The 26,857-nt window shown below is 46.2% G+C and overlaps 1 protein-coding gene across 1 annotated transcript; it reads right to left on the bottom strand.

Annotated features, from left to right (window-relative positions):
* Window positions 1-863: 863 nt before the first annotated feature.
* LOC125944252 (2-Hydroxyacid oxidase 2-like) lies at window positions 864-23,422 on the bottom strand. The gene is made up of 5 exons (XM_049664600.1): window positions 23,273-23,422; window positions 15,196-15,357; window positions 10,528-10,686; window positions 7,052-7,121; window positions 864-1,562 (listed from the first exon to the last, which is right to left on the bottom strand). The coding sequence occupies exons 1-5, from the start codon at window positions 23,420-23,422 to the stop codon at window positions 1,480-1,482; spliced, it is 624 nt and encodes a 207-aa protein (XP_049520557.1). The 3' UTR covers window positions 864-1,479.
* Between the last annotated feature and the right edge of the window lie 3,435 nt (window positions 23,423-26,857).

Below are 26,857 nucleotides of genomic sequence, written 5' to 3'. Positions count from 1 at the left end.
CTGTGAATATACTTTTTCCCTTTTACCATCTTTTTTTCCACCTTGCGGGCTTCCGCAGAGCTGAGTTTCCAAGAACCAGCTATCTGTATTTCGTAGAGAAACACAGGAAGTTCCTTCATTGTTCGCCCCTCCGTGACCAACACCACCGAGATTGTGACCCTTCTATTATAAGATTCTTTGGACCATACTTCTAATCACCTTGCGACGCGACGCTGCTGAGGGGCAAAAAGAAGGTGCTATTCATAGAGAGTGGTACTCCGCACCTTGTGGTTGCCATCATGCAGCGAATTTCTCAAACTACGAAGGCACATCGCGGTTCAACTACTGCAGTGTTAAAGATGGCCGCCGTGGGATCCATGTGAATATTATTTTCTTTTTAACGTCATATTATTGCATAGGTGAACCTCAAACACTTTACAGGTATCCGTTTGACGAAAATTTGGGCCGATCGCAAAATGAGTGCAGTCTCTCATAGCGTCTCAAAGCGTCACAAAAGAATGCGAGAAACTGGCCCCTGACGCATGTGCGCCAGACGTATCGAAGAGCAACTTTGGCAGGAGAGAAGCATGCGTGCGATCGTCGCCTAATGGTTAGAGCATTGCGCTGCCGTATCGGAAGACAGGTCGAACCTACCGCCATTGGTGCTGCTGCTGATGTTGGCCAAAACAGGTGGCTTTAGCCTCATAGCTGAGGCAAGTATTTTCTCCACCTGTAGCTCCTGTTTGAAGGTTTAAAATTTGTCACCACACGTCTGAAAGTTCGCTTTTTCAAATGAACCATTGGTCGCGCATTTTTTGATAGAATTATATGGGCCGACTTCACCGACTCTGGAGGTACCTAAAAGGAAACTCGAGGTGTGTTGAGCGTACGCGATCGGAATCACAGTACGCATGAAATCGCAAAATCGATACGAGGTATAGAAACACCACTCTGTTTAATGATAGCGTACAAGGTAGTTCGTGGCACACCGCTGTCGAGATGTCACAATCTAGGTATGTTACGTACGCGCACACTTGAGAGTTATCGGTGCTAAGTTGTGGCCTAGATTTTTTTTTCCTTCGCCCTGAACTTTCTAGTTTGCCACGGATATTGCGAGGCCTGCCACAGAAATCCAGCACTCTCACATCTTCGCAATTTTCAGCTCTGGGGGTCACTCGTTTAAGCATTGTTGTTGCGGGGTCACTTACGACGCTGATAACGGTCCGTACGCTACAATAAACACTGGTTCAAACCCCCCACTATCTTGCCCTATAAAACACCCATTCAGTCGCGAATCGACGGCGTGGTAAAGCCCTGAATTGCAAAACTTCGCCCGAACTCTGCCGTGCGAGTGCACTAAACTATATTTAGGTCATGCGCACATAACAATGACGATTAAATTCGTATTTTCCCGGCTCTTGGATTCCTGTACTTTTGCTCGCTTATGTGCATCGCTGTTAATGGTCCGCGACGAATCGGTTACACCCAGTCATGTTGCCTTCACAGAGCACACCGCAGTGGCCTAGAGTACCGCTTCTCTTGAATGACGAAGTCTTCGCACAGGTCGGTAACGTCCGAGCAACCTAGAACGAAACGGAATGTTGCGGCACCAAAGTGGAGTCAGTGCGCATGCGCAGTATAAGCCGGACCTTTCGTGAACCTTATAAAAAGGCGTTTCTACAGCATCTGCTGGTAAATATCTACCGTACTTTGATATAAGAGAGGCAAAATAAGATAAATTTATTCACGACATGGCACACGGATCACTGATGTACGTGTGGTATTTGTGTCGCAGAACCTGTAAGTAATTATGTTGCACAATACAGCGAATCAGGTCTCCGGAAATCCTCACAGTTGAGGAAGCTTCATGAAGACAAGAAAAATGTTGTTTACTTGAAGGCACTTTGAAGTCATAAAAGAAAAACCATACGATTTTGCTAGGGCTGCGCGAATATTCGAAACTATCGAATAATGCCCTATTATTAGTGCCCTGAATATTGCCCTATTAGATTCAATCTTCGCATCAAATATTCACTCATATAACTCTGAACATCTTTAATATGCTTTTTTGAATATTTCAATGTGTAAACTGCGGGCAATGAAACGTATCATTTTCTTCCCGCAGGCATGTCGGAAGCATAAAACAAAATGATTAACGAAGTGAAACAGGCTACGTCGTTCAGGTAATTATAATTTGGCGGCTATACAGCGATCATTCCCATTTTCCGAATAGTCCTGTGTTTGCTAACACTCACTTTGTTTGTTCCTAATGCTCAATTTGTGATTTTACTCAACACTGCATAACGTGCATTGTATAGGCAGAAACATGCTGACGTTATCATTACTAGAATGTGAACATCGCTTTACATTCTTTGTGAAAGTGGCAGTTCATTATTCGAAGCCTATTCGAAAACTAATGTGCATTCGACTTGATTTGATTCATTTCAGGCAGTATTTGATTCATATTGGTTTCGCTCATGGTCCGGGAATGATGGTCGGGGGATTGCACCCGGGAACATGCACCGCCATTCCGTGGTGGTCGCAGTGCGAGATCGTTCGCACGAGTGACTCGCAGAGGTTGCGCGACCAAGTAGGTCGCTTTAGTCAACAAGCGACTGTTTTCGGTCAGTCGCTTAAGTGCTGGATTTTCGGTCGCGTGACTGCGGTCGCAAAGCTGCTGGAACAATCAGGGACGCAGGAGTGGGACGACTGAATAACGCACGCTTATTTTACCGTGACGATTGTGGTGCGAAGAAACACCATCTAAACATTTGAAGGTCTCTCTGCGGTTTCCTGACGTCGCCGCTCTACGACGCGTCTGGAGGTAAAGTTCCCCGCACGCTCTGTTTTCGCACACACTCCTGTGCGCTTATTATGGGCTTCAAAAGAAAAGAAAGAAAAGCATCTTTTCATGCCATTTAGCGCTTGCCACAATGGACCATTTCTTGTTGTCTTGTAGGCGTTTTTTCTGCAATAAGGAAAAGACTACTGGAAATCCCGCTTCGCAATATTGGCCGAGATTTATCGGAACCTTTAATTCTATCTTTTGGAGCGTCTGTTATTGGGTTCAGCCACAGAAATGCTTGCTTCGCAATCCAAAATTATCTCATTGAATCAAATCGATTACCATGCTAAACTTATTGTCCCCTCTCCCACCATAGTTTTCTTTTATTCATTTATTCCTTTTTCTAACCTATTATTAATTAGTTTTTTTTCTTCTCCTCTCACAAAATCTTCCTTTCTAAACTCCAGTATTATATTCGTTAATTCCCTTGTTTTTATGCACCGAATATAACCACCTGATTAATGGCGAATCTCCCACTGTGGGTATGCACCACAACCATTCAGGTCAACAACAACAGCAACTACGCTTGCCAAGCGTCCAGGCCTAACCGAATTTTGTCTCGGTTCTATGGCATTGTTGGATTCACTGATATTATATCAGTTCTTTTTCGACAGACTGGTATAGATTTTATGTCACTAATCAGACCTAAGAAGTCAAGATCGCATTATTTTCTATTTAGATTAAGGTGTGCTTGGACTAATACAATGTTTCGCTTACACTTTGAAGCTCAAATTTCGTTCAGAAGTCACCTTTTATGTCTAGAAGAGAAACAAGGCCAAAAAATAGCATCAAAGCTGCTGCACCACTAAGCAATAGAATCGCAGTTCTATATAGCCAACAGCTTTTGTTGAGCGAACCGAGGTAAACGGCAGCAATCGCGAGACAATTCGGTGTGGCGCCGGCGGGTCACGCTTGCCGGCGTGAAAATCAGTCGCCGTCAGTCGTTACTTCGTCGTCAGTCGCGGTTGCTGGATCGACCTGTATCAATCGCCAGTGTGGATGCGCCCTTAGAGATTGTAGAGCGAGGCCAAATTAATCGACTACTCATAGCGCACTGGCACATAATTCTTTGGCAATCTGCAAAGTGAAGGAAGTTTCAAGAAAGGAGAAGTCAATGTCATTCACCGGAAAGTAGAACTGTTCAGCATGCGGCGCTCTGTCAATCCAGCTACTGATCTGTGCTATAGAGGTCAGCGATGGTTGTCTCGCCACCTACACTAACTTGGCTTCCTATTCATGCACAAAGGCGTGCAGAGCCTAGCTATGGTTGTGGTAGTGTTAGCGACCGTGGCTCACAGGCATAGCGTCCAATATGTGTCAATACACGTGCCCATTCGTGTGTGTCTGTGCGCCGTCATTCATATACACCATCCTCTCTCTCTGTCGGTGTATGTGTTCATGGACGCTCATGCACCGATATTTTACAGCGTAAGCTGTTATGGGCTCATTCCAATAGCCGTTTCGGCTCTCGATGGTGCCCGCCGCCGCCACCTCCGCGCTGGTGTCCGTAACCGCCATCACCGGAAATGCGAAAAAGGAGTACCCAGTTGCCGCCGAGATCAAACCCGGGCCCGCTGCAAGCGCTTGCTATCAGGGAGCGGAAAAATGCCCTATAAACGCGCCCTAGCGCGCGAAGAGACACGATGATGATGATAATGATTTAACTGCATTCGCTGTGAAACGAGGTTGTTACAAATGGTCACCTAGCCTGCTTGATTTATTCAGGCATGCTATGCCTGTTTTTTTTTTTCTAGCATTTCTGTGTACATCTCCGTAATTTTTTTTTTGTTCCTTGAATATCTGCCTATTACTGTAAGCTATGCGGTCGTATTAATCCCTCCCCTGCTTATTTTTTCAGTACACGCGATGTGAGATGCGCGCCGCGTAGTATCTACACGTGCACCATTTGCATTGCACTGGCAAATTATTACACCAGGTGGCACGCCATGTACCAGTTGAATAAGTAGCGTTACAAGGTAGATGGATAAGTCTTGAGGAAGAAAAAGAAGATTGGCCGCCATCCCGCCCTGCGAACGTGAATGTCCAGCGAAGCTTTATCAAACACCACACATGCAAGGTCGAGCATTGTAGTCACGCTGTTCTTCTGGTGTGTCTAATTTCTGTGGTCTACCCATGGTAGCCTTCGAATGAACTGAATGAGTTGCTAGACGGGTCTTCTTTTTAAATATGAAAGCGTGGTGGGACTGGTGACGTCACTAAGTATATTATATAATATATATATATATATATATGCTGTATGCCTGATTGCAAAGAAAGATACGCAGTTTGACGTTTGACGTCAATTGTTAATCTGGCGTTTTGTGTTTACGCCACGAAATTTTTCGACCAACGAGAGGTATACAGCCTCGCTGTAAACATTATGCGTGGCTCTGCTACCGGAAACAGCAGAAAGCCCAGTAAAGTAGTGGCAAACCACACACTTTTTTCCTGCCGCTCAGGATTTCTTCGCGATGTTCTGCGTCCTATCGTGATGCATTCAACTGGCTACGTTCAAAAGCCTCCGGACCTTCATTTCTTCACCTACGCGAACTCTCGGCTTCCCTCAATCTAATGTTCTCGTTTGCAACGCTTCGTTTCAGCTTCCCTAGCTCTCGCTTCAGTCTTTCGGAAGCAACAAGTGTCCAGTTCCCTGGTCTAAACCTGCCGAGCCGCCGCCAGAGGCATCGGCTGTAATCACGGACACCAGGCGCGTTCGGCGCGAACGCAGGGAAACGCGATCGGGGTCGGCAGCAGCTCTACGCGTCCGACTACCACATGCCTCATTCCTTCTCTCCACCTGGCATCCGCTATGCTGCGCGATGCTATTTTTATACTCTGCTTTCACTCTCTCTCTCTCAGCTCTCTCTCCCCCAGCTCGGAGAAGCTATCGCACAGCTGGTATGGGGTATGGCGTTTTGTGTCTCCGCCACGAAATTTTCCGACCAACGAGAGGTATCCAGCTTCGCTGTAAAAGAAGATTTCTGGGGTGTATAACTATTGACGCAATGAAAAACATGTATGGCATACCTGACTAATTCAACCGAGCTAGGTGTTTGTCACCGTCCCGTTTCAAAGGCAATGCTATTATATCAAAATCATCATCATTACCATCGCATCGTGCCATTTGGCACGTCATGTGACATGCGCGCGGCGTTGCTTGGAAACATACAAAATTTGCTTTGCAGTTCGGTAATATTCCACCGCGTGTCCCGACATGCAAGTTGCATATAGCAGTTGCATGCTGCATTGTAACTGGACCTGGTTAACTCAAGCAGGCTAGGTGACTATTTGTCACCAGCTTGTTTTGAAGATGCCAATAAACAATCATCATCATCGTCATCAACAACAACAACGTACCGTGCCACGGGTCAAGATGTGCGCCACGTATTCTGGATACCTCTTTGGTACACGTTATGGAACCTCCTCGCAGGGTACAAACCGCTGCTGAAGAAGCGAATCGTAGAGCTACGTGCGCATCTGCAACCAGGCATCATCGGGCTCAGCAGACTGCTGTGCAGAGAGCAGTGCAAGCCGCAGCTCGCCGGCGCCACCGGGCGGACAATTCAGATCGTTCTCGTCAAAACGAGGCAAAGAGACTGCCGCGAAGACCCTGTTGTGCGTGGTGCCGAAATTGGAGCTACTCTTGCGCCGTTTCACCAGCTTACGTTGTGACTGTGATGCGTTTGCCGCGCAGGCCTGTGCCTTTCTTTTATATAAACGCTAATTCGCCACAACAATAGAAGGAACTTTAGAGCGGAAGTGTGCGTAGCTTCCGGTATGGTCCGCCATATTTACTCTGTTTCATGCGCGTGCCCCGTGGTTGAAGCTACGCAAGGAGTTCGGTAGTCAAAATGTATACATCCGTGCGTTTCTTGGCCAAGTTTGTTGGTTGCGCATGTTCACGACAGCCCACCGCGAGCCTGCATGTAAGGGTTCCGCGACAGGCTGCAAGTAAAAACGTGAAATGAAAAACAGCGAAAAGCAAAGTGATTTAGAACAACGTATTAGCAGCTGCATAACACAGTTTGTTGATTTCTAAGGGCTAAAATGTTTTCATTCATTACTGCGCCTATATACACAACAATTTCACTTAACGGCTGGTAAAAAACAACGAACTATTTCGGGGTGTGAGCGCAACCACTTCTATAAATCTCGCTAGTCTCCACAGCGTTCCACGATATCTGTATAAAGTGGAGTATGGAGAAAAAAGTTGAGCATAATACTAACCGAGCAGTCGCATTGTGTGCTCCAGTTCATTCCTCAGTATTTGCAGAACCCTTTCGACTCCTTGTTTGCCCTGCAAATCGAAGAGCTACTGTAAACATATGCTCCGAAAAAAATGTATCGTCTTACACTATATGGAAATGTAGTTAATATTGCAGTACTTCCTTCATAAACTGCAACGCCCACGGGCCCTCTTTCACACGAGTTTCCTTAATTCTGTGGCGGCAGCGACTTTTAGTTTCTTACTCCAAAACGACCACGCATCAAGCTCTAAAATATACTTATGAAGGGCGCCTAAGAAGACACAAGAAAAGTAACTGTACAAGCCATCGACGATGATTGTTCGTGCAAGCACATTGTCTAACACTTCTTGAATGATGCCTTTGAAGGCGTATATGAGTTGCAGTAAGGACATTTAGATATAACCTTTGGTGTTTCATTATTTCATAGCAAACAGAGTCGTTGACCAGCCCGTCAGCAGAGGTAGTATAGGTGGCTTACGTTGAAGCCGATTGGTTAAATGTGTGTTCTCTGCAACGGCGCGAGCGTCAGCTTGGAAGGCGACTGCCAACCTCCTCTCCGACAGTCGCTGCAAGAGGAGAGGGCTGCAGGAGACGAGGAGCTGTGCTGCTGTTCCCAAGCGTTGCACCACAGCACCAAACCTTTCATACGACCCAAAGCTCTTGCGCGACAACACGTGTGTCCCAAAAAAGCTCTAATAGGGGCGCGTTCGAAAGGCACCCTGCGCATCGGAGCCTTTGCATCAGCGGTGAAAGTCCGACCTCCGCCAAGCACCAACACTACCTTAGATAGCGCAAGGCTATTTTCACTCCGATTCTATGACGTCATACTACCTGGCCCGAAATTTCCATTGCCAAGCCTGGCGTGACGAAAGCGTGGACGTCGAAATCATCGCTGCTTCACTCGGGAGCATACCCCATTCGATTCTATGGCAGTCGGGCCAGGTGGCATGACGTCATGGATCGGAGTGAACAGGCCTTGTGCTATCTAGGTGGTGTTGCAACCACCCACCACGAAAATGAGCGAGAGAGCCGAACTATTCCCTTTAAAGAGAGAGAGAGAGAGACAGCAAGGCGACCAAAAGACGCCTTTTAATCGTCTTACTATCTGCTTTTGTTTTTCGTGCTTTCTGGCACTGCCTGCAACCTTGATAAATCGACGATACCAAAAATCGTTTTGACCAAAATGTGTTGGCCACAGAAAAAACACAGAAGAAACGCTTCTTAAAAAGCCCAAATCTTTTGCTAAATGAAATGGATCGCCACAAAAGATTTGTAACAATCTACTCCATTTTTCATTCTTATCACGTGTAGCGCCAGGTTACTACACGCAGTAAAAGCGGCAGTGACACGATGTCTGAGTCAAAGAAAGAGGATGATAAAAATGAAAAATTAAACATTGTTTGAAAATTCCGGACCCGCCATGATGACTTAGTGGTTAAGGCGCCATGTTACTCGCCGTGGTTGCTTAGCGGCTGTGGTGTTGGGCGCGAGACCGAGGTCGCGAGACCGAATCCCAGCCACGTCGGCCGCATTTTGATGGCGGCGAAATGGGAAAACACCCGTGTACTTAGATTAATGTGCCCGCTAAAGAAGCCCAGGTGGTCCAAATTATTCCCGAGTACCCCGATGTGGCATGCCTCATAATGAGATTGTGGTTTTGGCACGTAAAACCCCATAATTTAATTTTTATGTCGCCGTGTTGCTAAGCACGAGGTCGTGAGTTCGATTCCCGGCGTGTCGAGAGAACTTGCTCAGCAGCGCATCATCATAGCCACTAAGCTATCGCGGCGGGTAACTTCGATCATCGTCCAGTAGAAATCGAGCACACATTGTATTATACCGGCCGACCGGCTGAGCTTTACTATCGTGAGAAAGGGGACTTTTTATGCTCGTTTGCGTAAGTAAATGGCCCTCCAATAGCTTTCTTCGCAAAAGGGTTGCGCACTAATATCACTAGTCGTTGGACAGAAATTCTTATGAAAAAAACTATGGGTTCAAACGTCCTAAAACGGCACCGGGGGGTATGAGGCACGCCGTATAGTGCAGGGCTCTGGATAACTTTGGCCACCTGAATGTTGTTTAGCGTGCATCTGAAAGCAGAAGTACACAAGTGTGTCAAGTTTCCTTGCGCCGAAAACCAAGTGAACGTACTTTACGAGGGGCGCTTTGTTAAAGTGATTGAACTGTGCCAATCAGAGTGAACGTCGATTGTGCAATCCAGCACAACTTGGGCGTCCCTCGCTCTTTAACTTCTCTGCGGGTGACTGGTCTCAACTAGATACTCTGATTGGTTTCAGATATGCCCGAGTGTGTATGGGATGTTGTGTTAGCTTTGCAAGGCAGATAATCTGTGGAAGAACCTTTGGGTGCATTGGCAAGCAGCCACTTTCTGAACGCCTTCTTTTACGTCGATTGCCAAAGTACTCCACAGGCCAGGACATCAGGGCCATCTTGGGCATTTTTAGAGATAATGAATTGAATATACGATTGTACTAAGGGTGTCCGGGGAATTTTTTTCTACCTTTTTCACTTATGCCTTTTCTCCTCGTTATCGTCGTTCACACTTTCTCGATCTCCTACCTCAATACGAACTAGCCGTCTAGAACACTGTAGTTAAGGCTGAACTGTCATATTTTTTCTCGTAATAAATCTCTCTTTTGTGTCTTATGTGGGTCATTTCGTCTGTCATCATATTAATTTATAACAGCATGCTAACGGCGCAGCCAGGCAAATTTCTGCAGTTTTCATTGAGGAACTTCTCTATCTCTCCTTCACTCTTTTTCTATTTATTTCTCTCGTGACATAAATGTAGCCCCACACTGGTGGCCGCGGATGTTGCATCTTACACCTATAGCTATCCATTCACTTCAGTAATACGGCGGAGGTCAAACATTGAGAAAAACAAAGAAAGAAGTGCACCTGCAGCATGACGACACACTCGACTACGAGAGTGAACTTCCAGCTGCCTACCTTCGGATCGTTTAAGACACTTGACACATATTTTGTCAAACTTACAGGTGCAATACGAAGCGCTTCAAGATGTATGCAACACGTTTTCAATTCCGCTATTTTCCTCAGTGATCTTGCTATGGTGCACTATATATATATATATATATATATATATATATATATATATATATATATATTGGGGTGCACAGTTGCTTAAGAACATTATGAGGATTTACGTGCCAAAACTACCAAATGAATAACAGTCACATCCTTGTGCAGGGTTCCGTAAATATTGGGAGCTTTCTTTTATAGGTGCACCTAAATTTACCTATCTACTTGAGTGTTCTTGCATTTCGCCCCCAATGAGGTGCCCCCGCCGCGGCCAGGATCGAACCCGCTTAGCTCTAACTTAGCTGCGCGATGCCATAGACACTAAGTTACCGCGGCGTGTCGTGCAGCGAAAGTCTAGATGCTCTCTTCATCCATGGAAATCTATGACATGCGTACGTTGTATGCGAGTCCCCAGAGCACCGGCCGTCCCACGAAGACTGCCCGAGCTCCCAGCGCGAGCGCCTTGACCACGTCGGCACCTGTGCGCACTCCACTGTCCAGATAGACTTCCAGCTTGTCACCCACAGCAGCCACGATCTCAGCCAGGACGTCAATCTGCGGCAATGGGAACATCGATTTCAATTTACGCCGTCTCAGTGGGCGAACTGTTCGAATTGCGTCGAGCTCCTCTTTAGCAACGAGCGCTTAAAAGAACGCTTCAGTACAGTTGGAACTAATCGCGAAAGTTCCAGCAGAACCAATCTCACGATGAATGTCGAAATTAATGACGTCAGGATTGAAGCAGCGTAGTCGACAAAGCGTATTGCCAGCGGCAAACCGCGTCGTGGCGTGCATCCATCCGAGCAATCAATATCGGGTTTAACCTCTCATACAAACAAGCCGGCACAACAGCTGAGCAGCAGCTTCCAGGTTTATTTTATGCGGACGACATTGTGTTGCTTGCTAAAAAGCAAAGTGATATGCAACGTCTGGCTGATATCTGTGGAGAAGAATGTGAGAAGTTAGGATTAAAATTTAGCGTTAAAAATCAGGTTTTATGGTATTCAATGAAAACAGGGAAGAGACAGTGTTGATTCAGGGCCAGGAAATACCTCGGGTAAAAGAATACAAATACCTTGGTATATGGATAAACGAAGGCGATAGATATCTGGAGACACAGGAGAAAACAACAACAGCAAAAGGGAAGAGAAATGTGGCCATAATGAAACACAGGGTGCTAAGGGGATACAATAGGTACGAGGTGCTCCGGGGTATGTGGAAAGGTGTAATGGTTCCAGGGCATACATTTGGAAATGCGGTTGTTTGCTTGAAGTCAGGAGTACAATCAGGACTCGATGGCAACCAAAAGTCAGTGGGACGCCTCGCGTTGGGCGCCCACGGGAAGACTACTAATGAAGCTGTGCAGGGTGATATGGGCTGGACAAATTTTGAAGCAAGGGAGGCTCAGAGTAAAATTGATTTTGAAGAACGACTGACGACAGGCAAAACATTGACTCACAGTGGAGGAAAAGAACTAGGAAGCTTACCAGCAAATATGCGACCGGTATGGCCAACAACATGGCAACAAAGAACGTCAAACGCAAAGTGAGAGAGGCTGAGACAAGGTTACGGGTAGCGGCAAAGGAAAAGAAACCTTCTATGACTAACTACCACAAAGGAAAAAGGGAAATCAGGAAAGAAACAATTTATGATAACTCAACGGCAAGCTCCTTACTTTTCGAAGCGAGATCAGGATGCCTTATAACGCGCAGTTATAAAGCGAAGTACACCAAGGACGGAGCCGCATGGGCTTGCTGTGGTAAAGCTAGAGAAACTGTTGAACATGTTTTATTGGAATGTGAAGAAATCTACCCAGCTGCAAGCCTAGGCTTCTCTGACCTCCTTCAAATCCTTGGGTTCAGGGATAGCACGGGTAAATTAAACATGCCACCTGTAGAGATTAGTATGAGGCGGTTGGAGGTTTGGTGGCAGAAAAGTAGAGAGACCACAAACAAAGGAGACGTACAGAAACAGAGTTCCCACTAATGGTTCAAAAAGATTTATGCCTGGAGTTCTTTGTATTTGTGTGTTTCTCAAAAATAAAGGTAGGACATTAGGCAAAATAATAACACGAGCTTGGTGGCGCAACCCACCACCCCGTTTAAAGGGGACGCTCCTAGCATCCATCCAGCCATCCATCCCTCTCTCGCGACCCCCTTTGGACACGCTGCGCCACCTTGCGGTGTCGCCACGGCGTGTGCGCGTGGTTCGCGTGAGAATATATATGCACATAAGATTGTCTGCATATATATGACCCAGTACTAGAGAAATTTCAAATCACTTTTTGTCATTGAAGAGGGACACTCAACCCGTAGCACACAACAAGCGACACAACTTGACGCAAAGGAGGTTCGTTGAAGAGTGGCACATAAGCTGTGCAACGTTTCCGACGACCCAATTTTGCGTTAGTGAGGTGCATTGAACAGCGGCATACACCAAGCCTCACTGACCCATTGACCTAAGTCAGTCGGACGGTTGGTGTCGAACTGGAATCCCTCGGCGCTGCGGCCCAATGCTCTACCCATTAGACCATGGACTACACAGTGACCAAGGTTGGCGGGAAAACGGTTAGAGACCCAGGCAGAGAGGGGCAGACAGGCAGAAATATAGATAGTCGGCAGAAGCATCTTCAGAATGCTAATCGCAATAAATATATTTACTCATCTTCCTGCGCTGAGGGACGCAGCAGCTAGCATTGCTATAGCTGTTAATTGTCAGCTTATCAATCAGCCTACTTGAACGCCTCCTCCACGAAAACAAAATATATACATAAATAAACTTTATTCGATTGCTAACACTCGTTAACCATCATAGCACATGCTGCTCACCCGCCGTGGTTGCTCAGTGGCTGTGGTATTGGGCTGCTGAGCATGAGGACGCGGGATCGAATTCCGGCCACGGCGGCCGCATTTCGATGGGGCGAAATGCGAAAACACCCGTGTACTTAGATTTAGGTGCACGTTAAAGAACCCCAGGTGGTCCAAATTTCCGGAATCCCCCACTACGGCGTGCCTCAGATCGTGGTTTTGGCACGTAAGACCCCATAATTTAAATTTTAACACATGCTGCTCACAAGCATCACTAGTCGCTGTTGGAGAAAAATGGTTCCTAAAAAAACATTGCACAGTGAATTATGAGGTACGTCGTAGCTAGCGGAGGGCTACGGATTAATATTGGTCACCTGGGTCTCATAACCCTCATCTAAAAATATGTGAGTGACATAACTTGATTTGAAATCCGGCGATTGGGAGGCCCGGGCCTGGGCCGCCTAGATGGCCACTGGGAGCTGTTGCTCCCGCACGGCATCCATGGCTCGCTGGAAGGCCCAAAGTTGGTCTAGGAGTTCCGAGCTGAGTAGCGTGGCCGACCACCGCGCCCATAGATTTTCCGGGGAGACTGCCATTTTTTCTTGATATACTTTACATCCCCACAACATGTGTTGAAGGGTGGCTCTAGCAGACTTGCATAGCTTGCATATATCGCTGGCGTATATCTCGGGGTAGAAAGTCTTTAACTGCACGGGATTCACATAGGTTTCTGTTTGTAATCGCCTCCAAGCAACGGACTCAGTTCTGTTCAGTTTAGTGTGAGGCGGTGGTAATATTCGCCTCTGATTTTGATAGAATTTTGTAATATCGCTAAATCTTGTTAATCTGTCTTTTTCTCTCCAGATCTCCTCCTCCGCGTTCCCCTGACCGATAGAAGTCACTCCTTGCTCAGCTCGGCGAGTGAGACCTCGAGCTTCGCGGTGTGCTACCTCGTTGGGGTTGATTGCGTGAATGCCTGGAGTCGTATGTGTCTTAAGTATATACACCAGCATTGTGGGATTGGCCCCCATCTAAATGCGGCGGCCATGAGCCGAACCCGCGACCTCATGTTCATCAGCAGAACGCCATAGCTAATGAGCTGCCATGGGGGGTATCGAACATCGAGTGTTCATGAGCGCGACATCTTGATTGTCTTCGCCTCTTCCTGTCTTTCAGCGCTTTCTCTCGAAAACGAGCTCGCTATACAATTCAACCAGTTGGCAATTCGGCCTGATTTCATCAAGTGCGTTAACACAGCCAGCAGATTCCAAATTGCTGTCCACTCACGACCAGTCCCAGAAAGCACAGCTCAAGTATAATAGACAGGAGGATTGCAAATTGGGCTCGTTGGCACGTATTTTAGAGCGCAGAAGAAACAATACAACGGTTTTTCTTTCTGATCATGTACACGTTATTTCGAGCGCGGAACGTCGCGCACAAGGAGACATCAGATGCTTTTTAGTACGGATAAATTTCCTGCTGTGACTGAGCAGCCTGTAATGCCCACAACAAGCCACTAAAAGTATGAAATTAGGTGGCCAAGAAACCGGCTTGGGAATTATGGCAACCAGGTAAACTTAAAACACGCTTCCTTCGTTTTGTTTTCACGTGAAGTCTTCACGCGTACGCGTTCTTTATTCTTTTTTTAAACATCGTATTGAACCATATCACTTTCGCTTCCTTCAGTCAAGTTTTTCAAGCTCCCATGCATTGAATATTTCATGTCAACATGCGGGCCGACAAATGTAAACACACTGTGAGATAGAAGTTTGGTAAACAGGTATAAATTGCCTCTGACAGGCTTACCGACGTTTCGATTGGTGGGCCTATCATTGTCAAAGCTCCACCTATCTAAACATCAGTTAGCCTGCCAGAGGCACTTTATCACTGTTTATACATCAATCCCACAATATTTAATGGAGTTATGCGAACTGTGAAAATGAATGTACGTTATGTTTGCATTTCACTAGTTTGAATATGTAATTTCAGATCTCTGACTAGCCTCCGGCTATAAGTCCAACTAATCTTGCGCTTTGTATAATAAATAGCTAAAAAACAACTATAATGTTTTTTCATGTGTCTGAAATTTTCGCTTACCACAGTCTCATGCTGACACAGTGTCTATACTCACGCGTCCAAGTTAACTCGCAGGAAGCCGGACACAAGCGGATATGAATACAACGCACGCATTTTTACTGTGAAAACCTTGCAATGTCATTCGAACAAGCCTAGGCTAGGCGAAAGTAAACCTACGCACTGTTGCCGGTGTTCCGTCCAGTTGGCGTCCACCGTGGTTGGACACGATGACACCCGCTGCACCATGTCGGTGTGCTTCCAGTGCATCTTCCGCTGCGTCACGGAGCCAAGAATGAAGAACGCAAAGAGAAAATTTTGGCACAACCCATCTCAAGATGAATTTCTACGTCAATGCGCTCAGCCTTGAAGCCATGTAGCGACATACCGTATTTACGCCATGGAGGTGTGTTATGTCTGAAGCCAGGTTTCCCCTCTCATGTTTCGTTCATGATTGCGATGATGTTTATAGGCATCCCCTTTAAAACGGGGCGCCGACAAATAGTCTCCTAGCCCGCTCGATTTATTCAGGTTCAACTACATCTCTAGCATTTCACCTATCTGATCTATGTTTACTTGCCATTAAAACTTCATATTAAGCCATTACCTACGCTTGCAGCGACTCCGATTCTGTCAATCTCTTGTCTTCATTTTTTCCACCAATAATTTAAACGTCTTTTACTTATCTCGACTGCTCATCCGTTAGTCCTTCCATACTCTTTGAATCCAACCTCTTCTGGAAGGCGGACGTTCCTTGTGCGTCTCGCTGGGCGAATATCTCGGCATTCCATTACGATGTGCCGAGTACTTGCCGGGCATCTTGCAGCGCACGGGATGCGGCATGCTGTGGTGAATGTTTGCTCCGGTATTTTTTTGCCCTCAGGCAGCCAGGTCGGGAATGAAATAGCAAAGGGCTACCCTTGGTGTTCTCGTACGAATTTTCCCTCCTGATTTCTTTCTTGCTGTTTTTTTTTTTTTTTGTAAATCTGTATTGAGCGTTTTCTCTCCATTCTTTGTATCCGATTCACGATATCTGTTTCCCTCTCTTTCTTTTTGTCTATTTACACTTTCAATTACACTGTACTTGGTTGCCAACTTTCTTTACCTTTTTCTCCATTCCGTGTCCGCGACATTGCGGTCATATATTTGTTCAATAGCCTGACAAGGGAACAAGAATTCAGGATCGTCATTCAACCTCGCGAGTTTGTAAAGGAGTACGTTTATCTAGGTCAATTACTCATTGGAGACCCTAATCATGAGAAGGAAATTTACAGAAGAATAAAATTGGGTTAGAGTACATGTGACAGGCACTGCCAAATCCTGTCTGGGAGCTTACCACTGTCGTTGAAAAGTGTACTATCATTGCATTCTACCGGTGCTAACATATGGGGCACAAACTTGGAGGTTAACAAAGAAGCTCGAGAACACGTTAAGGACCGCACAAAGAGAAATGCATCGAAAAATGTTAGGCCTAACGTTAAGAGACAGGAAGAGAGCGGTGTGGATGAGAAAACAAACGGGGATAGCCGATATTCTTGTTGACATTAAGCGGATAACGTGGAGCTGGGCAGGCCATGTAATGCGCAGGATGGATAACCGGTGGACCATTAGAGTTACAGAATCGATACCAAGAGAAAGAAGCGCAGTCGAGGACGGGAGAACACTAGGTGGGGTGATGAAGTTAGGAAATCTGCAGGCGCAAGTTGGAATCAGGTAGCGCAAGACCGAGGTAATTGGAGATCGCAGGGAGAGGCCTTCGTCTTGCAGTGGAGATAAGTATAGGCTGATAATGATGATGATGATGATGATGACGATATTTGTGCGCTTTAGCCGCCGATTTCTTCCATCCATGTTCCTTAAACTTTCGGCAAAAGTAATTTAGCTCGGCGCATCTATGATTTCAAAGGTGGTCCAACCCATTTCACATTGTACTGCCTCATTGGTGGTTTTACCGCGGGCATTCGCCGTGGTTGCTTAGTGGCTATGGTGTTGGGCTGGTAAGCACGAGGTCGCGGGATGGAATCCCGGCCACGGCGGCCGCTTTTCGATGGGGGCGAAATGCGAAAACACCTCTGTACTTATATTTAGGTACACGTTAAAGTACCCCAGGTGGTCCTAATTTCCGGAGTCCCCCACTACGGCGTGCCTCATCATCAGATGGTGGTTTTGGCACGTAAAACCCCTAATTTAGGTGTTTTACCGCGGGCCATGTATCATGTATCATTCTTACTGCATTCCCCTTTGCTTTTATTTTTCGTTTTTCTTGGTGTATGTTTAGGGTAACCATTTCCTTCGTTTATGTAGACACCCAGGTATTTATATTGCTTGCACTTGCTGTTCAATTGATACCGCGCCACAAAAGATCATAATTCCCGATTTCTCTGTGCTAAACCAAAGGCCTAGATTCGTGACTGCATTGTCACCTGCATTCGCAAGTATGTAAATTTCTTACATTGTTGCATTGTCCGCTAGTACTACTGTTTCGTCCGCATACATTAGCTCATCGACATTCTGGTGCACCTTTGCCCATTACGAGTGTAAGATAGATAAAAACGGAATTTCGCTGTTTTCCAGGCGTCTTTCCATGCCCTTAACATAAATCGTCAGCAACAATGGAGACAGAGGAAATCCTTGCTCAGCTGTCAATGAATTTCGCCAACTTAATTGCATTTCCGGCTTTCCTATACCATTTGTTCTCGGTTGCATCTATATATCTGCCTCGACAGTTCCACGAAATATTCGTTTATGTCCTCGTGCTTGAGAATATTCCATTACAATTCCATGTCTATGAGCCACAGGCTTCCTTAATATTTAGAAATGCTATCTATAAAGGTCTATTCAGAGCTATAGAAATCTTTATCTACTAAGTTAGTACAAATATATTATTCTCTAAGTGACTGTCTCGTCTGAACCCATTCTTTAGTTATCCCAGTATATCCTTTTTCTTCAACCCACTTCGACAGCTTAAATTTGATGGCTTGCATCACCATCCTATATATCACCGGCGTTGTTGCAACTGGCCTATTCCAGCTCGTCTTATCCTTATCAGATGTGCCTTAGCGAATGAGGTTCATCCTGATTTCACGTCACCTAACCGCAATTTTCTTTTTCTTAATAGCTTGCTTAATGACACTAGTCAACTTTTTCTTGCTCTTTCGACCCAGCAGTTTGTTTAGCTGTATTGGGATTTCATCTTTCTTGCTGCTATGCGGTTAGAAATATTTTCTCCAGCTTTTATTTATTTTTCAGTAGGAGCTTTCTACGGGAAATCTTGAGCTCTCACGCTTCTCTGCAGGTGGAACGGGCTGACCCTGCACTGGGTTTTCTTTTGTTGTCGAAGTTATCACTGATAACGTCATTCAATGACGTCACTTCCCACTGAACATACTGAGCCGTCTGGCAGCGCAGCCGCGAAGTCCGCGCATGGCGCATGTGTAAATACATATATACGCTGACACAATTTTCTGTGTATATGACGCGGGTTCAATTCCGCCCAGCACCGAATAAATCTTGATGATTCGTTTAATGGCGATTACCATTTGTAGGTCAATTTACGAACTTTACGGCGCCTGTGTATCTGTCTTTATCTAGACATCTATCTATATATCTATCTCTTTGTGTCTAATGGCTTTTTCCGTCAACTTGGATCATTCCGTCGATAGTCCATGAAGAAGAACAAGTAGTTTAATGATTGGAAAATGTAGAGAGGTCAGCCGGAAAATGGAGCATCTGGCCTGCTACTCTAGGTAAGGGAAGGGGAAGAAAGAGAGTCACAATGGGAGATGATAATGGGGGGAACTAGGTGAAAGGACACATTGCATAAATGCTATCACAAGCGTGAGTCGAGGCCCGTGTCGCCTAAGAAACGTGAAAAAGCACGCATTCCCTCTATCGTCTGCCAACTCAGTGGCCCTGCGCCTAGCAAGAGGTCCTCCGGCAGTGGTCTATTGTATAAATGCCTCAAGGTAGCTGCCAGTGTCAGTCTTTCGCGCGCGTACTCAGGGCACACCACGAGCGCAAAGGTCTATTGTCTTTACAACACCACAAATAGCCAGCCCATGGTCTAATGGATAACGCATCGGATTGCTGTGCTAAGGGAACAGGGTTCGAAATGAAGAGTCGGGCCAACTTGGGTCATTTGGTCTGTGGCGCTCTTCAATGAACTTCTTTGACGCCAACTTGGGTACCTGTATATATGCCACCGTGTGTGTTCCGCTCTTCAGTGAGAAAAAAAGGTTGTTTAAAATTTATCCAGTGTTCGGGGCAGTCAAACCCACGCCACGCGCGGAATTCGCGGCGGCGCTGAAAGGTGACGCAGCGTGTGCATTGAGTGGGAAGCGCGGGAGAGGTGTTCCGTTGCATACATGTGTAGGCAATGGAAATACGGTTTGTCGCTACGTTGCTTCACATCCATAATAAGGTGGGTTCTGCCGGAACTTCTTTTTTTATTTATTTACTCTGATACCCACAACGCCATTTATCCATTACAATTGGGGGGGGGGGGGGGGTACATACAGCGATGTAAACAGCTTATAGCATACAACAAACAGCAGTATACTATACAATACAATAAAAAAAAGAAAACGTAAGGGGACAAAAGTGGTACATCAGGATATCAATGTACCGCACGAAAAAGAAAATTAGGCAGGAAACGGCACCATACAACTAAATAATAAGGCACTATGTAATGATAGCAAACTCTACATTAACTATATACCGTAAAATAAAGAACAAAATTTCAAAGAGCATTTGCAAAAAGTTCATGATTAAGTATACCAACTACGGCAGCATGCAGTCGATTCCATTCTAAAATGGTTTTGGGGAAAAAACTGTTTTTGAAAAACACTCCCTAACTTTGAGCTCGTGATCTATTCGTCTGGATATATAAAGTGGCTGAAGAATATACTTATTGCGGTCTATTGCAATTTGGCCATAAAATATATTGTGAGAAAGTTTCAAGCGTAATGTCTGCCTTCTTTTTTCTAAAGTGTCCCAGTTTAATGTTTGTTTTGCAGTGGTAATACCAAAATGTTTCTCATAGTTGCCGATTACGTACCGTGCTGCTATATTCTGAACTCTCTCAAGTTTATCTCGGTCGGTACACGTAGGAGGGTCCCATACGGTGCATCCATATTCTAAAATGGGTCTAATATAGCTTTTTTTACAGAAGATCACGAGCCTGCTGGGGAAAGAGTTTCCATTCAAGTTTTTGTCATTCAAGATGAGCATATGGCTAGTGACACGTACCAAGCAACCCAAATTGACGTAAAGGAAGTTCATTGAAAAGCGACACATACTTAGTGACATATGCCCAGTGACCCAAGTTTTAAATGCGAAGCATTTCTTCGCGAACATTTGCTACTTTGACAGTATCTATCTATCTATCTATCTATCTATCAATATATCGATCTAGCCGCCTGCGACTTTGTGCTCTCATGGTCGTTTCGTTAACTTGGTATGTACCAAAATTGGCATAGTATGGCAAGAGTGTATGACGAACATAAATGACACGTCATGTCATGAATGAACGTCATGACATGCGTGTCATGTAGGTCATGAAGCAGCCGCCTACGTCTTGGTGATCTCATGGTCGTTTCCTTAACTATCCTGGCCGCGGCGGCAGCATTTCGATGGAGGCGAAATGCAAAAAAGTCACAGGCCTGCGCGGCACACGCAGCACAGTCACAGCGTAAGCTGATGGATCGGCTCAGTAGTAGCTCCAATTTCGGCACCACGCACAATAGTGTCATCGCTGCAAAGTCTCTTGGCCTCGTTTTGACGAGAACGATCTCAACTCTCCGCAGGGCGTCGACGGCGAGCTGCGGCTTGTAATGATATCTGCACAGCAGCAATCTGCTGAGCCCGATGATGCCTGGTTGTAGCCGCGCATGTAGCTCTACGATTCGCTCCTTCAGCAGCGGTTCGTACCTTGCTATAGCGTTTACCGAAGAAGAAGACGCCATAACGTTTATCGAAGAGGTATCCAGAATACATGGCGCACATCTCACATCCCTCCACCCGTGGCTTGGTACGTTGATGTTGATGATAATGATCGTTTATTGGAATCTTCAAAACGGGCTGGTGACAAATAGTCACCTAGCCTGCTTGAGTTAACCACGTCCAGCTACATGCAGCATGCAACTGCTATACGCAACTTGCATGTCGGGCACGCAGCGTTTGCAGGCGCCTTAACTAGATGACGCCACCTTACTGGCGGAGGCTCGCGATCGCGTTGATTCCGCGCCTCCTCGCTAGGGTGCGTTTATAGGGCATTTTTCCGCTGCCTAAAAGCAAGCGCTTGCGTGGCTCAGTGGTAAAGTATCTGACTCCTGCGCAGCCGGCCCGGCTTCCGTCCCGGCCAGAACCGCTTACTTTTTTTCGCATTTCCGGCGATAGCGGTTATGGACACAAGACACCAGCAGCGGCGGCGGACACCATCACGAACCGAAGCGGCTATTGGAATGAGCCCATAACAGCTTACGCTGTAAAACGCCCGTGTGTTTGCGTTGTAGTGCACGCTAAAGAACCCCAGATTCTCAAAATTATTCCGGAGCCCTCCACTACGGCATGCCTAATAATCAGAACTGCTTTTGGCACGTAAAACCCCAGAAAGAAGAACTTCGTAGGTACTAAAATTGTCATCCATGACAAGAGTGTATGATGAACATCAATGATAGGACATGTCATGAATGAATGGCATGACATGCGTTTTTTGTCAGTCATGAAACAGCCGCATAAAATCATAATGACCCAGTGAAAAAATATTATCACTCAAAAACCATTGAAATAGGTTTGGACCCACGTCCGAACCCATTTCAGTGCTTTTTGATGGATGATGGTAGAAGTAATAGTCCTAAGCAAGAGTATGTAAAAAGGAGTGACTCAGCATTAAAAGTTGAACACTCAAAAACCACTAGAATGGATTCGGGTGTGGGCACTAAGTGAAGGAAACTCTAAAGGAAACTACTAGAAAGGATTCGGACTTGGGCACTAAGTGAAGGAAACACTAAAGGAAACTGCTAGAATGGATTCGGACTTGGGCACTAAGTGAAGGAAACACTAAAGGATGATGGTAGAAGTCATAGTCATGAGCATGACCCGGCAAAAAATACAGTGACTCAGCATATTAAAAGAATAACATTCAAAACCACTCGAATGGCTTTGGACATAGGCAATAAGTGAAGGAGACACTAAAGGGTGATGTTAGAAATCAAAGTCGTGTGCATGACTCACCAAAAAACAATGACTCAGCGAAAAATTATTAACACTCAAAAATTAATGGAATGGGTTCGGATGTGGTACTAATTGAAGGAAAAGGCTAAGAGTTGATAGTCGAAGTCATATCCATGAGCATGACTAAGGATTTCGCCTTAAGGTCTCTTAGGCGTAGCTAAAGAGACTCTTGGGGACTCATGAGTGTCATGACATGCGTGTCATGTAGATCATGAAACAGCTGCCTACATCTTGGTGCTCTCATGGTCGTTTCGTTAACTTGGTAGGCTACCCGCCCACTGCTTCGCATAACATCGATTCCCACAGGGCTTTGGATCTGCCGGCTTTTTTTACTGCACTGTCTTCGCGATCGGCCGCCATTTTAATGCGATAGCGTTACGGGACCCCGTGTCGCAGAAAATCCGGTGTTGGCGTCAGCGGCGTTGTCTGTTACAGAAAAATCATCCCGAGCTACGCATCTCGAACGACGCAGGCCCTCCGGGCGGTGCATAGACATTACTGATACAATTAAATTTCTCGAAGTAAAATGCGTCACAAAATTCATAATGTACGACCTACACAACTACACACATGATAGCGTCTGATTGTAATTTGAATATACGAGAAAACATAATTAAGTTACACGGAAACTCCAATAATCATAAGCCATTCCACTCTGTGAAGGTAGATGAGCAGCGCAGCTGTTTAGCATACGACACAGAGGTGACACAGAATGGGGAGGCGGCGTATATTCCGGACTCCCGAGGAGCAACGCGCCTACGAAGAGCGGCGGCAGGAACAGGGACGAGAATGCAATCGTCACCGGGAGCGCACTACCCGCGATCTTACGACGAGAGAATAGAAGTGAAATTCAAAATGCAGAAAATGGCACCTTGTCTTATATAAACGCGTGACGAGAGCGGCAGGAAACGATAGGCACGCAAGCGGGTCGAACGCCGACAAAGAGAGGGCAGTTTGAACGTAGACATGGCCGACACGGGTCGGCCTTTTGGGCTAAGATCCAATAGTAGGGATATAGTTCTTCACACCAAGCCGAACAAGGGCAAGGTGTTGCAGTGCGTGGCCGCCGACACCGACCGCTCTAATTTCATGCAATCCGGGTCCTTTACCTGGTTTGCGTACTGGCGGTTCATCCACAAGGTCAGGCTCATCCTACCACCTTTGAACGGAGCCTGCATGTCGATGACAGGCCGTGACCAGCGGTGCAGAGTTTGTGGCTAGGCAAAGGAGAGTCTACCGCGTCTCGTAAAATTTACCACCACCACGTAGTTCATCGATAGCCTTCGCCTTGCTATCTGCTGCCCCGGCTGATGTCATCCATTGCTCACTGACCCTGCATGGACCTTTCTTGGGACTTTGCGCACTACTGTTCATTCTTCTATCCACGGACTCTAGTCTCCACCTATGTGCTCTCGCTCGCTGTACCCTGCCCTTGTTCTCTTCCTTAGTTTTTTCCTTACCCTTCTTTTTTATGAGCGTTAAAACATCTGTTATTACCCTTGTTTGGCGTGACACGGTAGTTCAAGGCGCGTTACATGTCCCGAAGCCCATCGCCCGGAGTCCACAGGGATATGTGCCATTGCGCTTAGACCCTTACTGCAGGATCGGCCGAGATTTTTGCACAAGCACACAAAAAATGCACGGAAGCATAGCCATAAACAGCTTCGATGAAACACAAACCCATTTTCCAGCCGCCCTTTGAGGTCTGTCTTAGTGGGAACTACGCGCCCCGCTCGGTTCCTTGAAGCACCATACAGATGGCGCTCGCATCCTCGCATCCGCGGCAGCGGCGGCGGCCGCCGTGCAGGGGTAAGAAAAAAAAGAACCCGGAACCTCGCCTTCGTGCATAGCGTTCGCCGCATGCGTTTTCAGGTAAACATTACAGTTTCATAAGCTGCAGTTGCCGGAAAGCGTGAGGATCAGTCAGGGATCTATGAATGCGGAGCTTGAGCGTCCTCCAAGATTTTTAGACTGCACTGTATTCGGAATCGGTTTGCTCTTGTAGAATGCACTATTTTCGGGGTCGGCCCACATTTTGAGCACATGTTAGGAGTAAATAATTTCCCGCGGCTTTACATGCCAAAACTACAATAGGTCCATTGTCTGAGCGACTGACAGGGAAATAGCAAGGCCCACCGCTGTGCTTGGACTTAACGGATGGTGTTCAAAGTTTATGCTGGTGTGACATCTAGGAGCGTCGCAGCACTTTAGGCACTTAAGGCGACTCCTGCTGGGTAGACGTAACAGCGCCATGTCAGCTACGAAGCCTCTGATGAAGAGCGCGTCCAGTATTGTTGCACGAGTCGCAAATCGACAGTGCACGAGGTGAGACCGACGGGAAACCGTCGACGTTCCCAAAACGCGCCCAGCATCCCCACGTGCTGAGTTATGCGCAGGAAGTTTTTAATCTATTCTACTCTTACTTTGAGGCGTGCCTAATCAATTACTTTTCAGAAATAGCTATGTCGTCATCTGTCAGAGATGCTTTGAAGGATTCTTGAAGGAAGTTGTTGACGGTTTAATGCGTAAGCATTCTTTGGCGCGTACCCCAGCTCCGTCACGCGAAAATTGTAATGCCTTGTATCTGCACAAACATTTATAACTTGTGAATATATTATATCGTTATAATCGCGTAAATGTAGATCATTGCTAGCTTTATAAGCGATAAGGAACAACTGAAACGAAAAAAGCCGGTAGATCCCGCGCTCTGTGGGAATCGATGTTATGCGAAGCAGTGTTCTCGGCCTACCAAGTTAACGAAACGACCGTGAGAGCCCCAAGACGTAGGCGGCTGTTTCATGACCTGCATGATACGAGTGTCATGACATTTATATCATGAGTCCTGAGGAGTCCCTTTAGCTACGCCTAAGAGACCTTACGGCCAAAGCCTTAGTCATGCTCATGACTATGACATCGACCATTAACATTTAGCCTTTTCCTTCACTTAGTACTACATCCGAGCCCATTCCATTAGCTTTCGGAGTGTTAATCTTTTTTCGCTTAGTCATTGTCATTTTTGCTAAGCTCATAACTATTACTTCATCATCCTTCAGTGTTTCCTTTACTTAGTGCCCACGTCCGAGCCCATTCCAGTTGTTTTTGAGCGTTAATCTTTTTTCGCTCAGTCATTGTCATTTTTCCTATACTCCATCTCACAACACCGTTCAGCACTATCAAAGCTACGGGGTGTGACCAAGCCGCATACTTGCGCAGCAAAACATAGTTGCACATGTAACGGCCTTGTAATTGGCAGGGTTGAGACATCCGCGCTTTTCTGGCACGTGTCACGTCACAAAGAGAGATAATACATTTATCCACTTCACATGCGCGTCGTATGCCTTTAATCGTTGTATCGGTAAACGCCAGCAACTCTGGTCACAAATCAACGTGGCAGCACCCACGCAGAACAGACCGCCCGCTTGGACCCGAACTTGCGCTTGCTACTTGTGCACTGCGCCAACAGCATTAAATAAATGGTCAAACCAGCCATCGGTTTGTTTCATCTCTCGTTGAGGACAAAGCATCAGGTACGTTTTGTCGTTATTTACGAGGTCAGGTATTTATTTTGCCACGCCTACTAAGCCTAATGCGCCTGGAATTTGGTAATGGTTTTCGGAAATAGCTAAATATAGTTACGAAATCATTGCGGTTGAAGCGCCAGCACACCAATCCGAAGCAAATACAAGCGTCAGTTTGGAACTTACGGGCCACACAGCGCACGACGACGACTTCATAGATTCGAGGCGGAAGGTACTCGCTTCGGGCGGTACCGCCATAAATTCGACTCCAGCGTTGCCGTCTGCTCGAACGTGCGCGCTTCGTTCGTCGTCTGGATTAGTAACGTTAAAGTTGCCACAGTTCCTCGTATTCCCGACGTAGTAGCTTATTTCATTGTTTTCTAGTATTTTTTAGGTTAATAAGCCAGCCACAATAACTGCTATGAGCGTGTATCGACAGCACGGCGAGCAGACGCCGTGGAGACGCTGAGCAGATGATGCAGCGCGGAAGAATACATGTGCAGGGGCTAGTCGCCCTCCCTATTGGCTGATGACCCGGTAGCCTCCACAGTGCTGAAGGGAACTCCTGAGATGGAGTAGAAGTTATGCTCATGAATATGGCTTCTACCATCATCCTTCAGTGTTTCCTTCAATTAGTGTCCACGTCTGAACCCATTCCAGTTGTTTTTGAGTGTTAATCTTTTAAAGCTGAGTCACTGTCATTTTTGCTCAGTCATGCTCATGACTATCAAAAACCACTGAAACGTCCGAGCCCATTTCAGTGGTTTTTGAGTGTTTACTTTTTTCGCTGGGTAATTGTCATATTGTGCGGCTGTTTCAGACTGCATGACAAGCATGCCATGACATTCATGTCATGACCTATCATTTATCTGCGTCATACACTCTTCTCATGCTATCACAATTTTGGTACCTACCAAGTTAACGAAACAACCATGAGAGACCAAGACGTAGGCGGCTGTTTCATGACCAAATGACACACATGTCATGACATTCATGTCATGCGATTCATGTCATGACCTATCATTTATGTTCGTCATAAAGTCTAAGCCAATTCTGGTACATACCAAGTTAACGAAACGACCATGAGAGTGCCAA

Source organism: Dermacentor silvarum, chromosome 3 (assembly GCF_013339745.2).
Source record: "Dermacentor silvarum isolate Dsil-2018 chromosome 3, BIME_Dsil_1.4, whole genome shotgun sequence".
NCBI lineage: Eukaryota > Metazoa > Arthropoda > Arachnida > Ixodida > Ixodidae > Dermacentor > Dermacentor silvarum.
Note: the sequence above shows the minus strand (reverse complement) of the source record. Positions and strands in the feature narration are given on the sequence as shown.

Coding starts and splice junctions, on each gene's coding strand:
- LOC125944252 (XM_049664600.1), bottom strand. CDS start 23,422: ATGCAGGCTCCGTTCAAAGGTGGTAGGATGAGCCTGACCTTGTGGATG. Junction 15,358..23,272: donor CCTTGCCCTTGTTCGGCTTG/GTGTGAAGAACT, acceptor GCATTGACGTAG/AAATTCATCTTGAGATGGGT. Junction 10,687..15,195: donor TGGACGGAACACCGGCAACA/GTGCGTAGGTTT, acceptor CCATTGCCGCAG/ATTGACGTCCTGGCTGAGAT.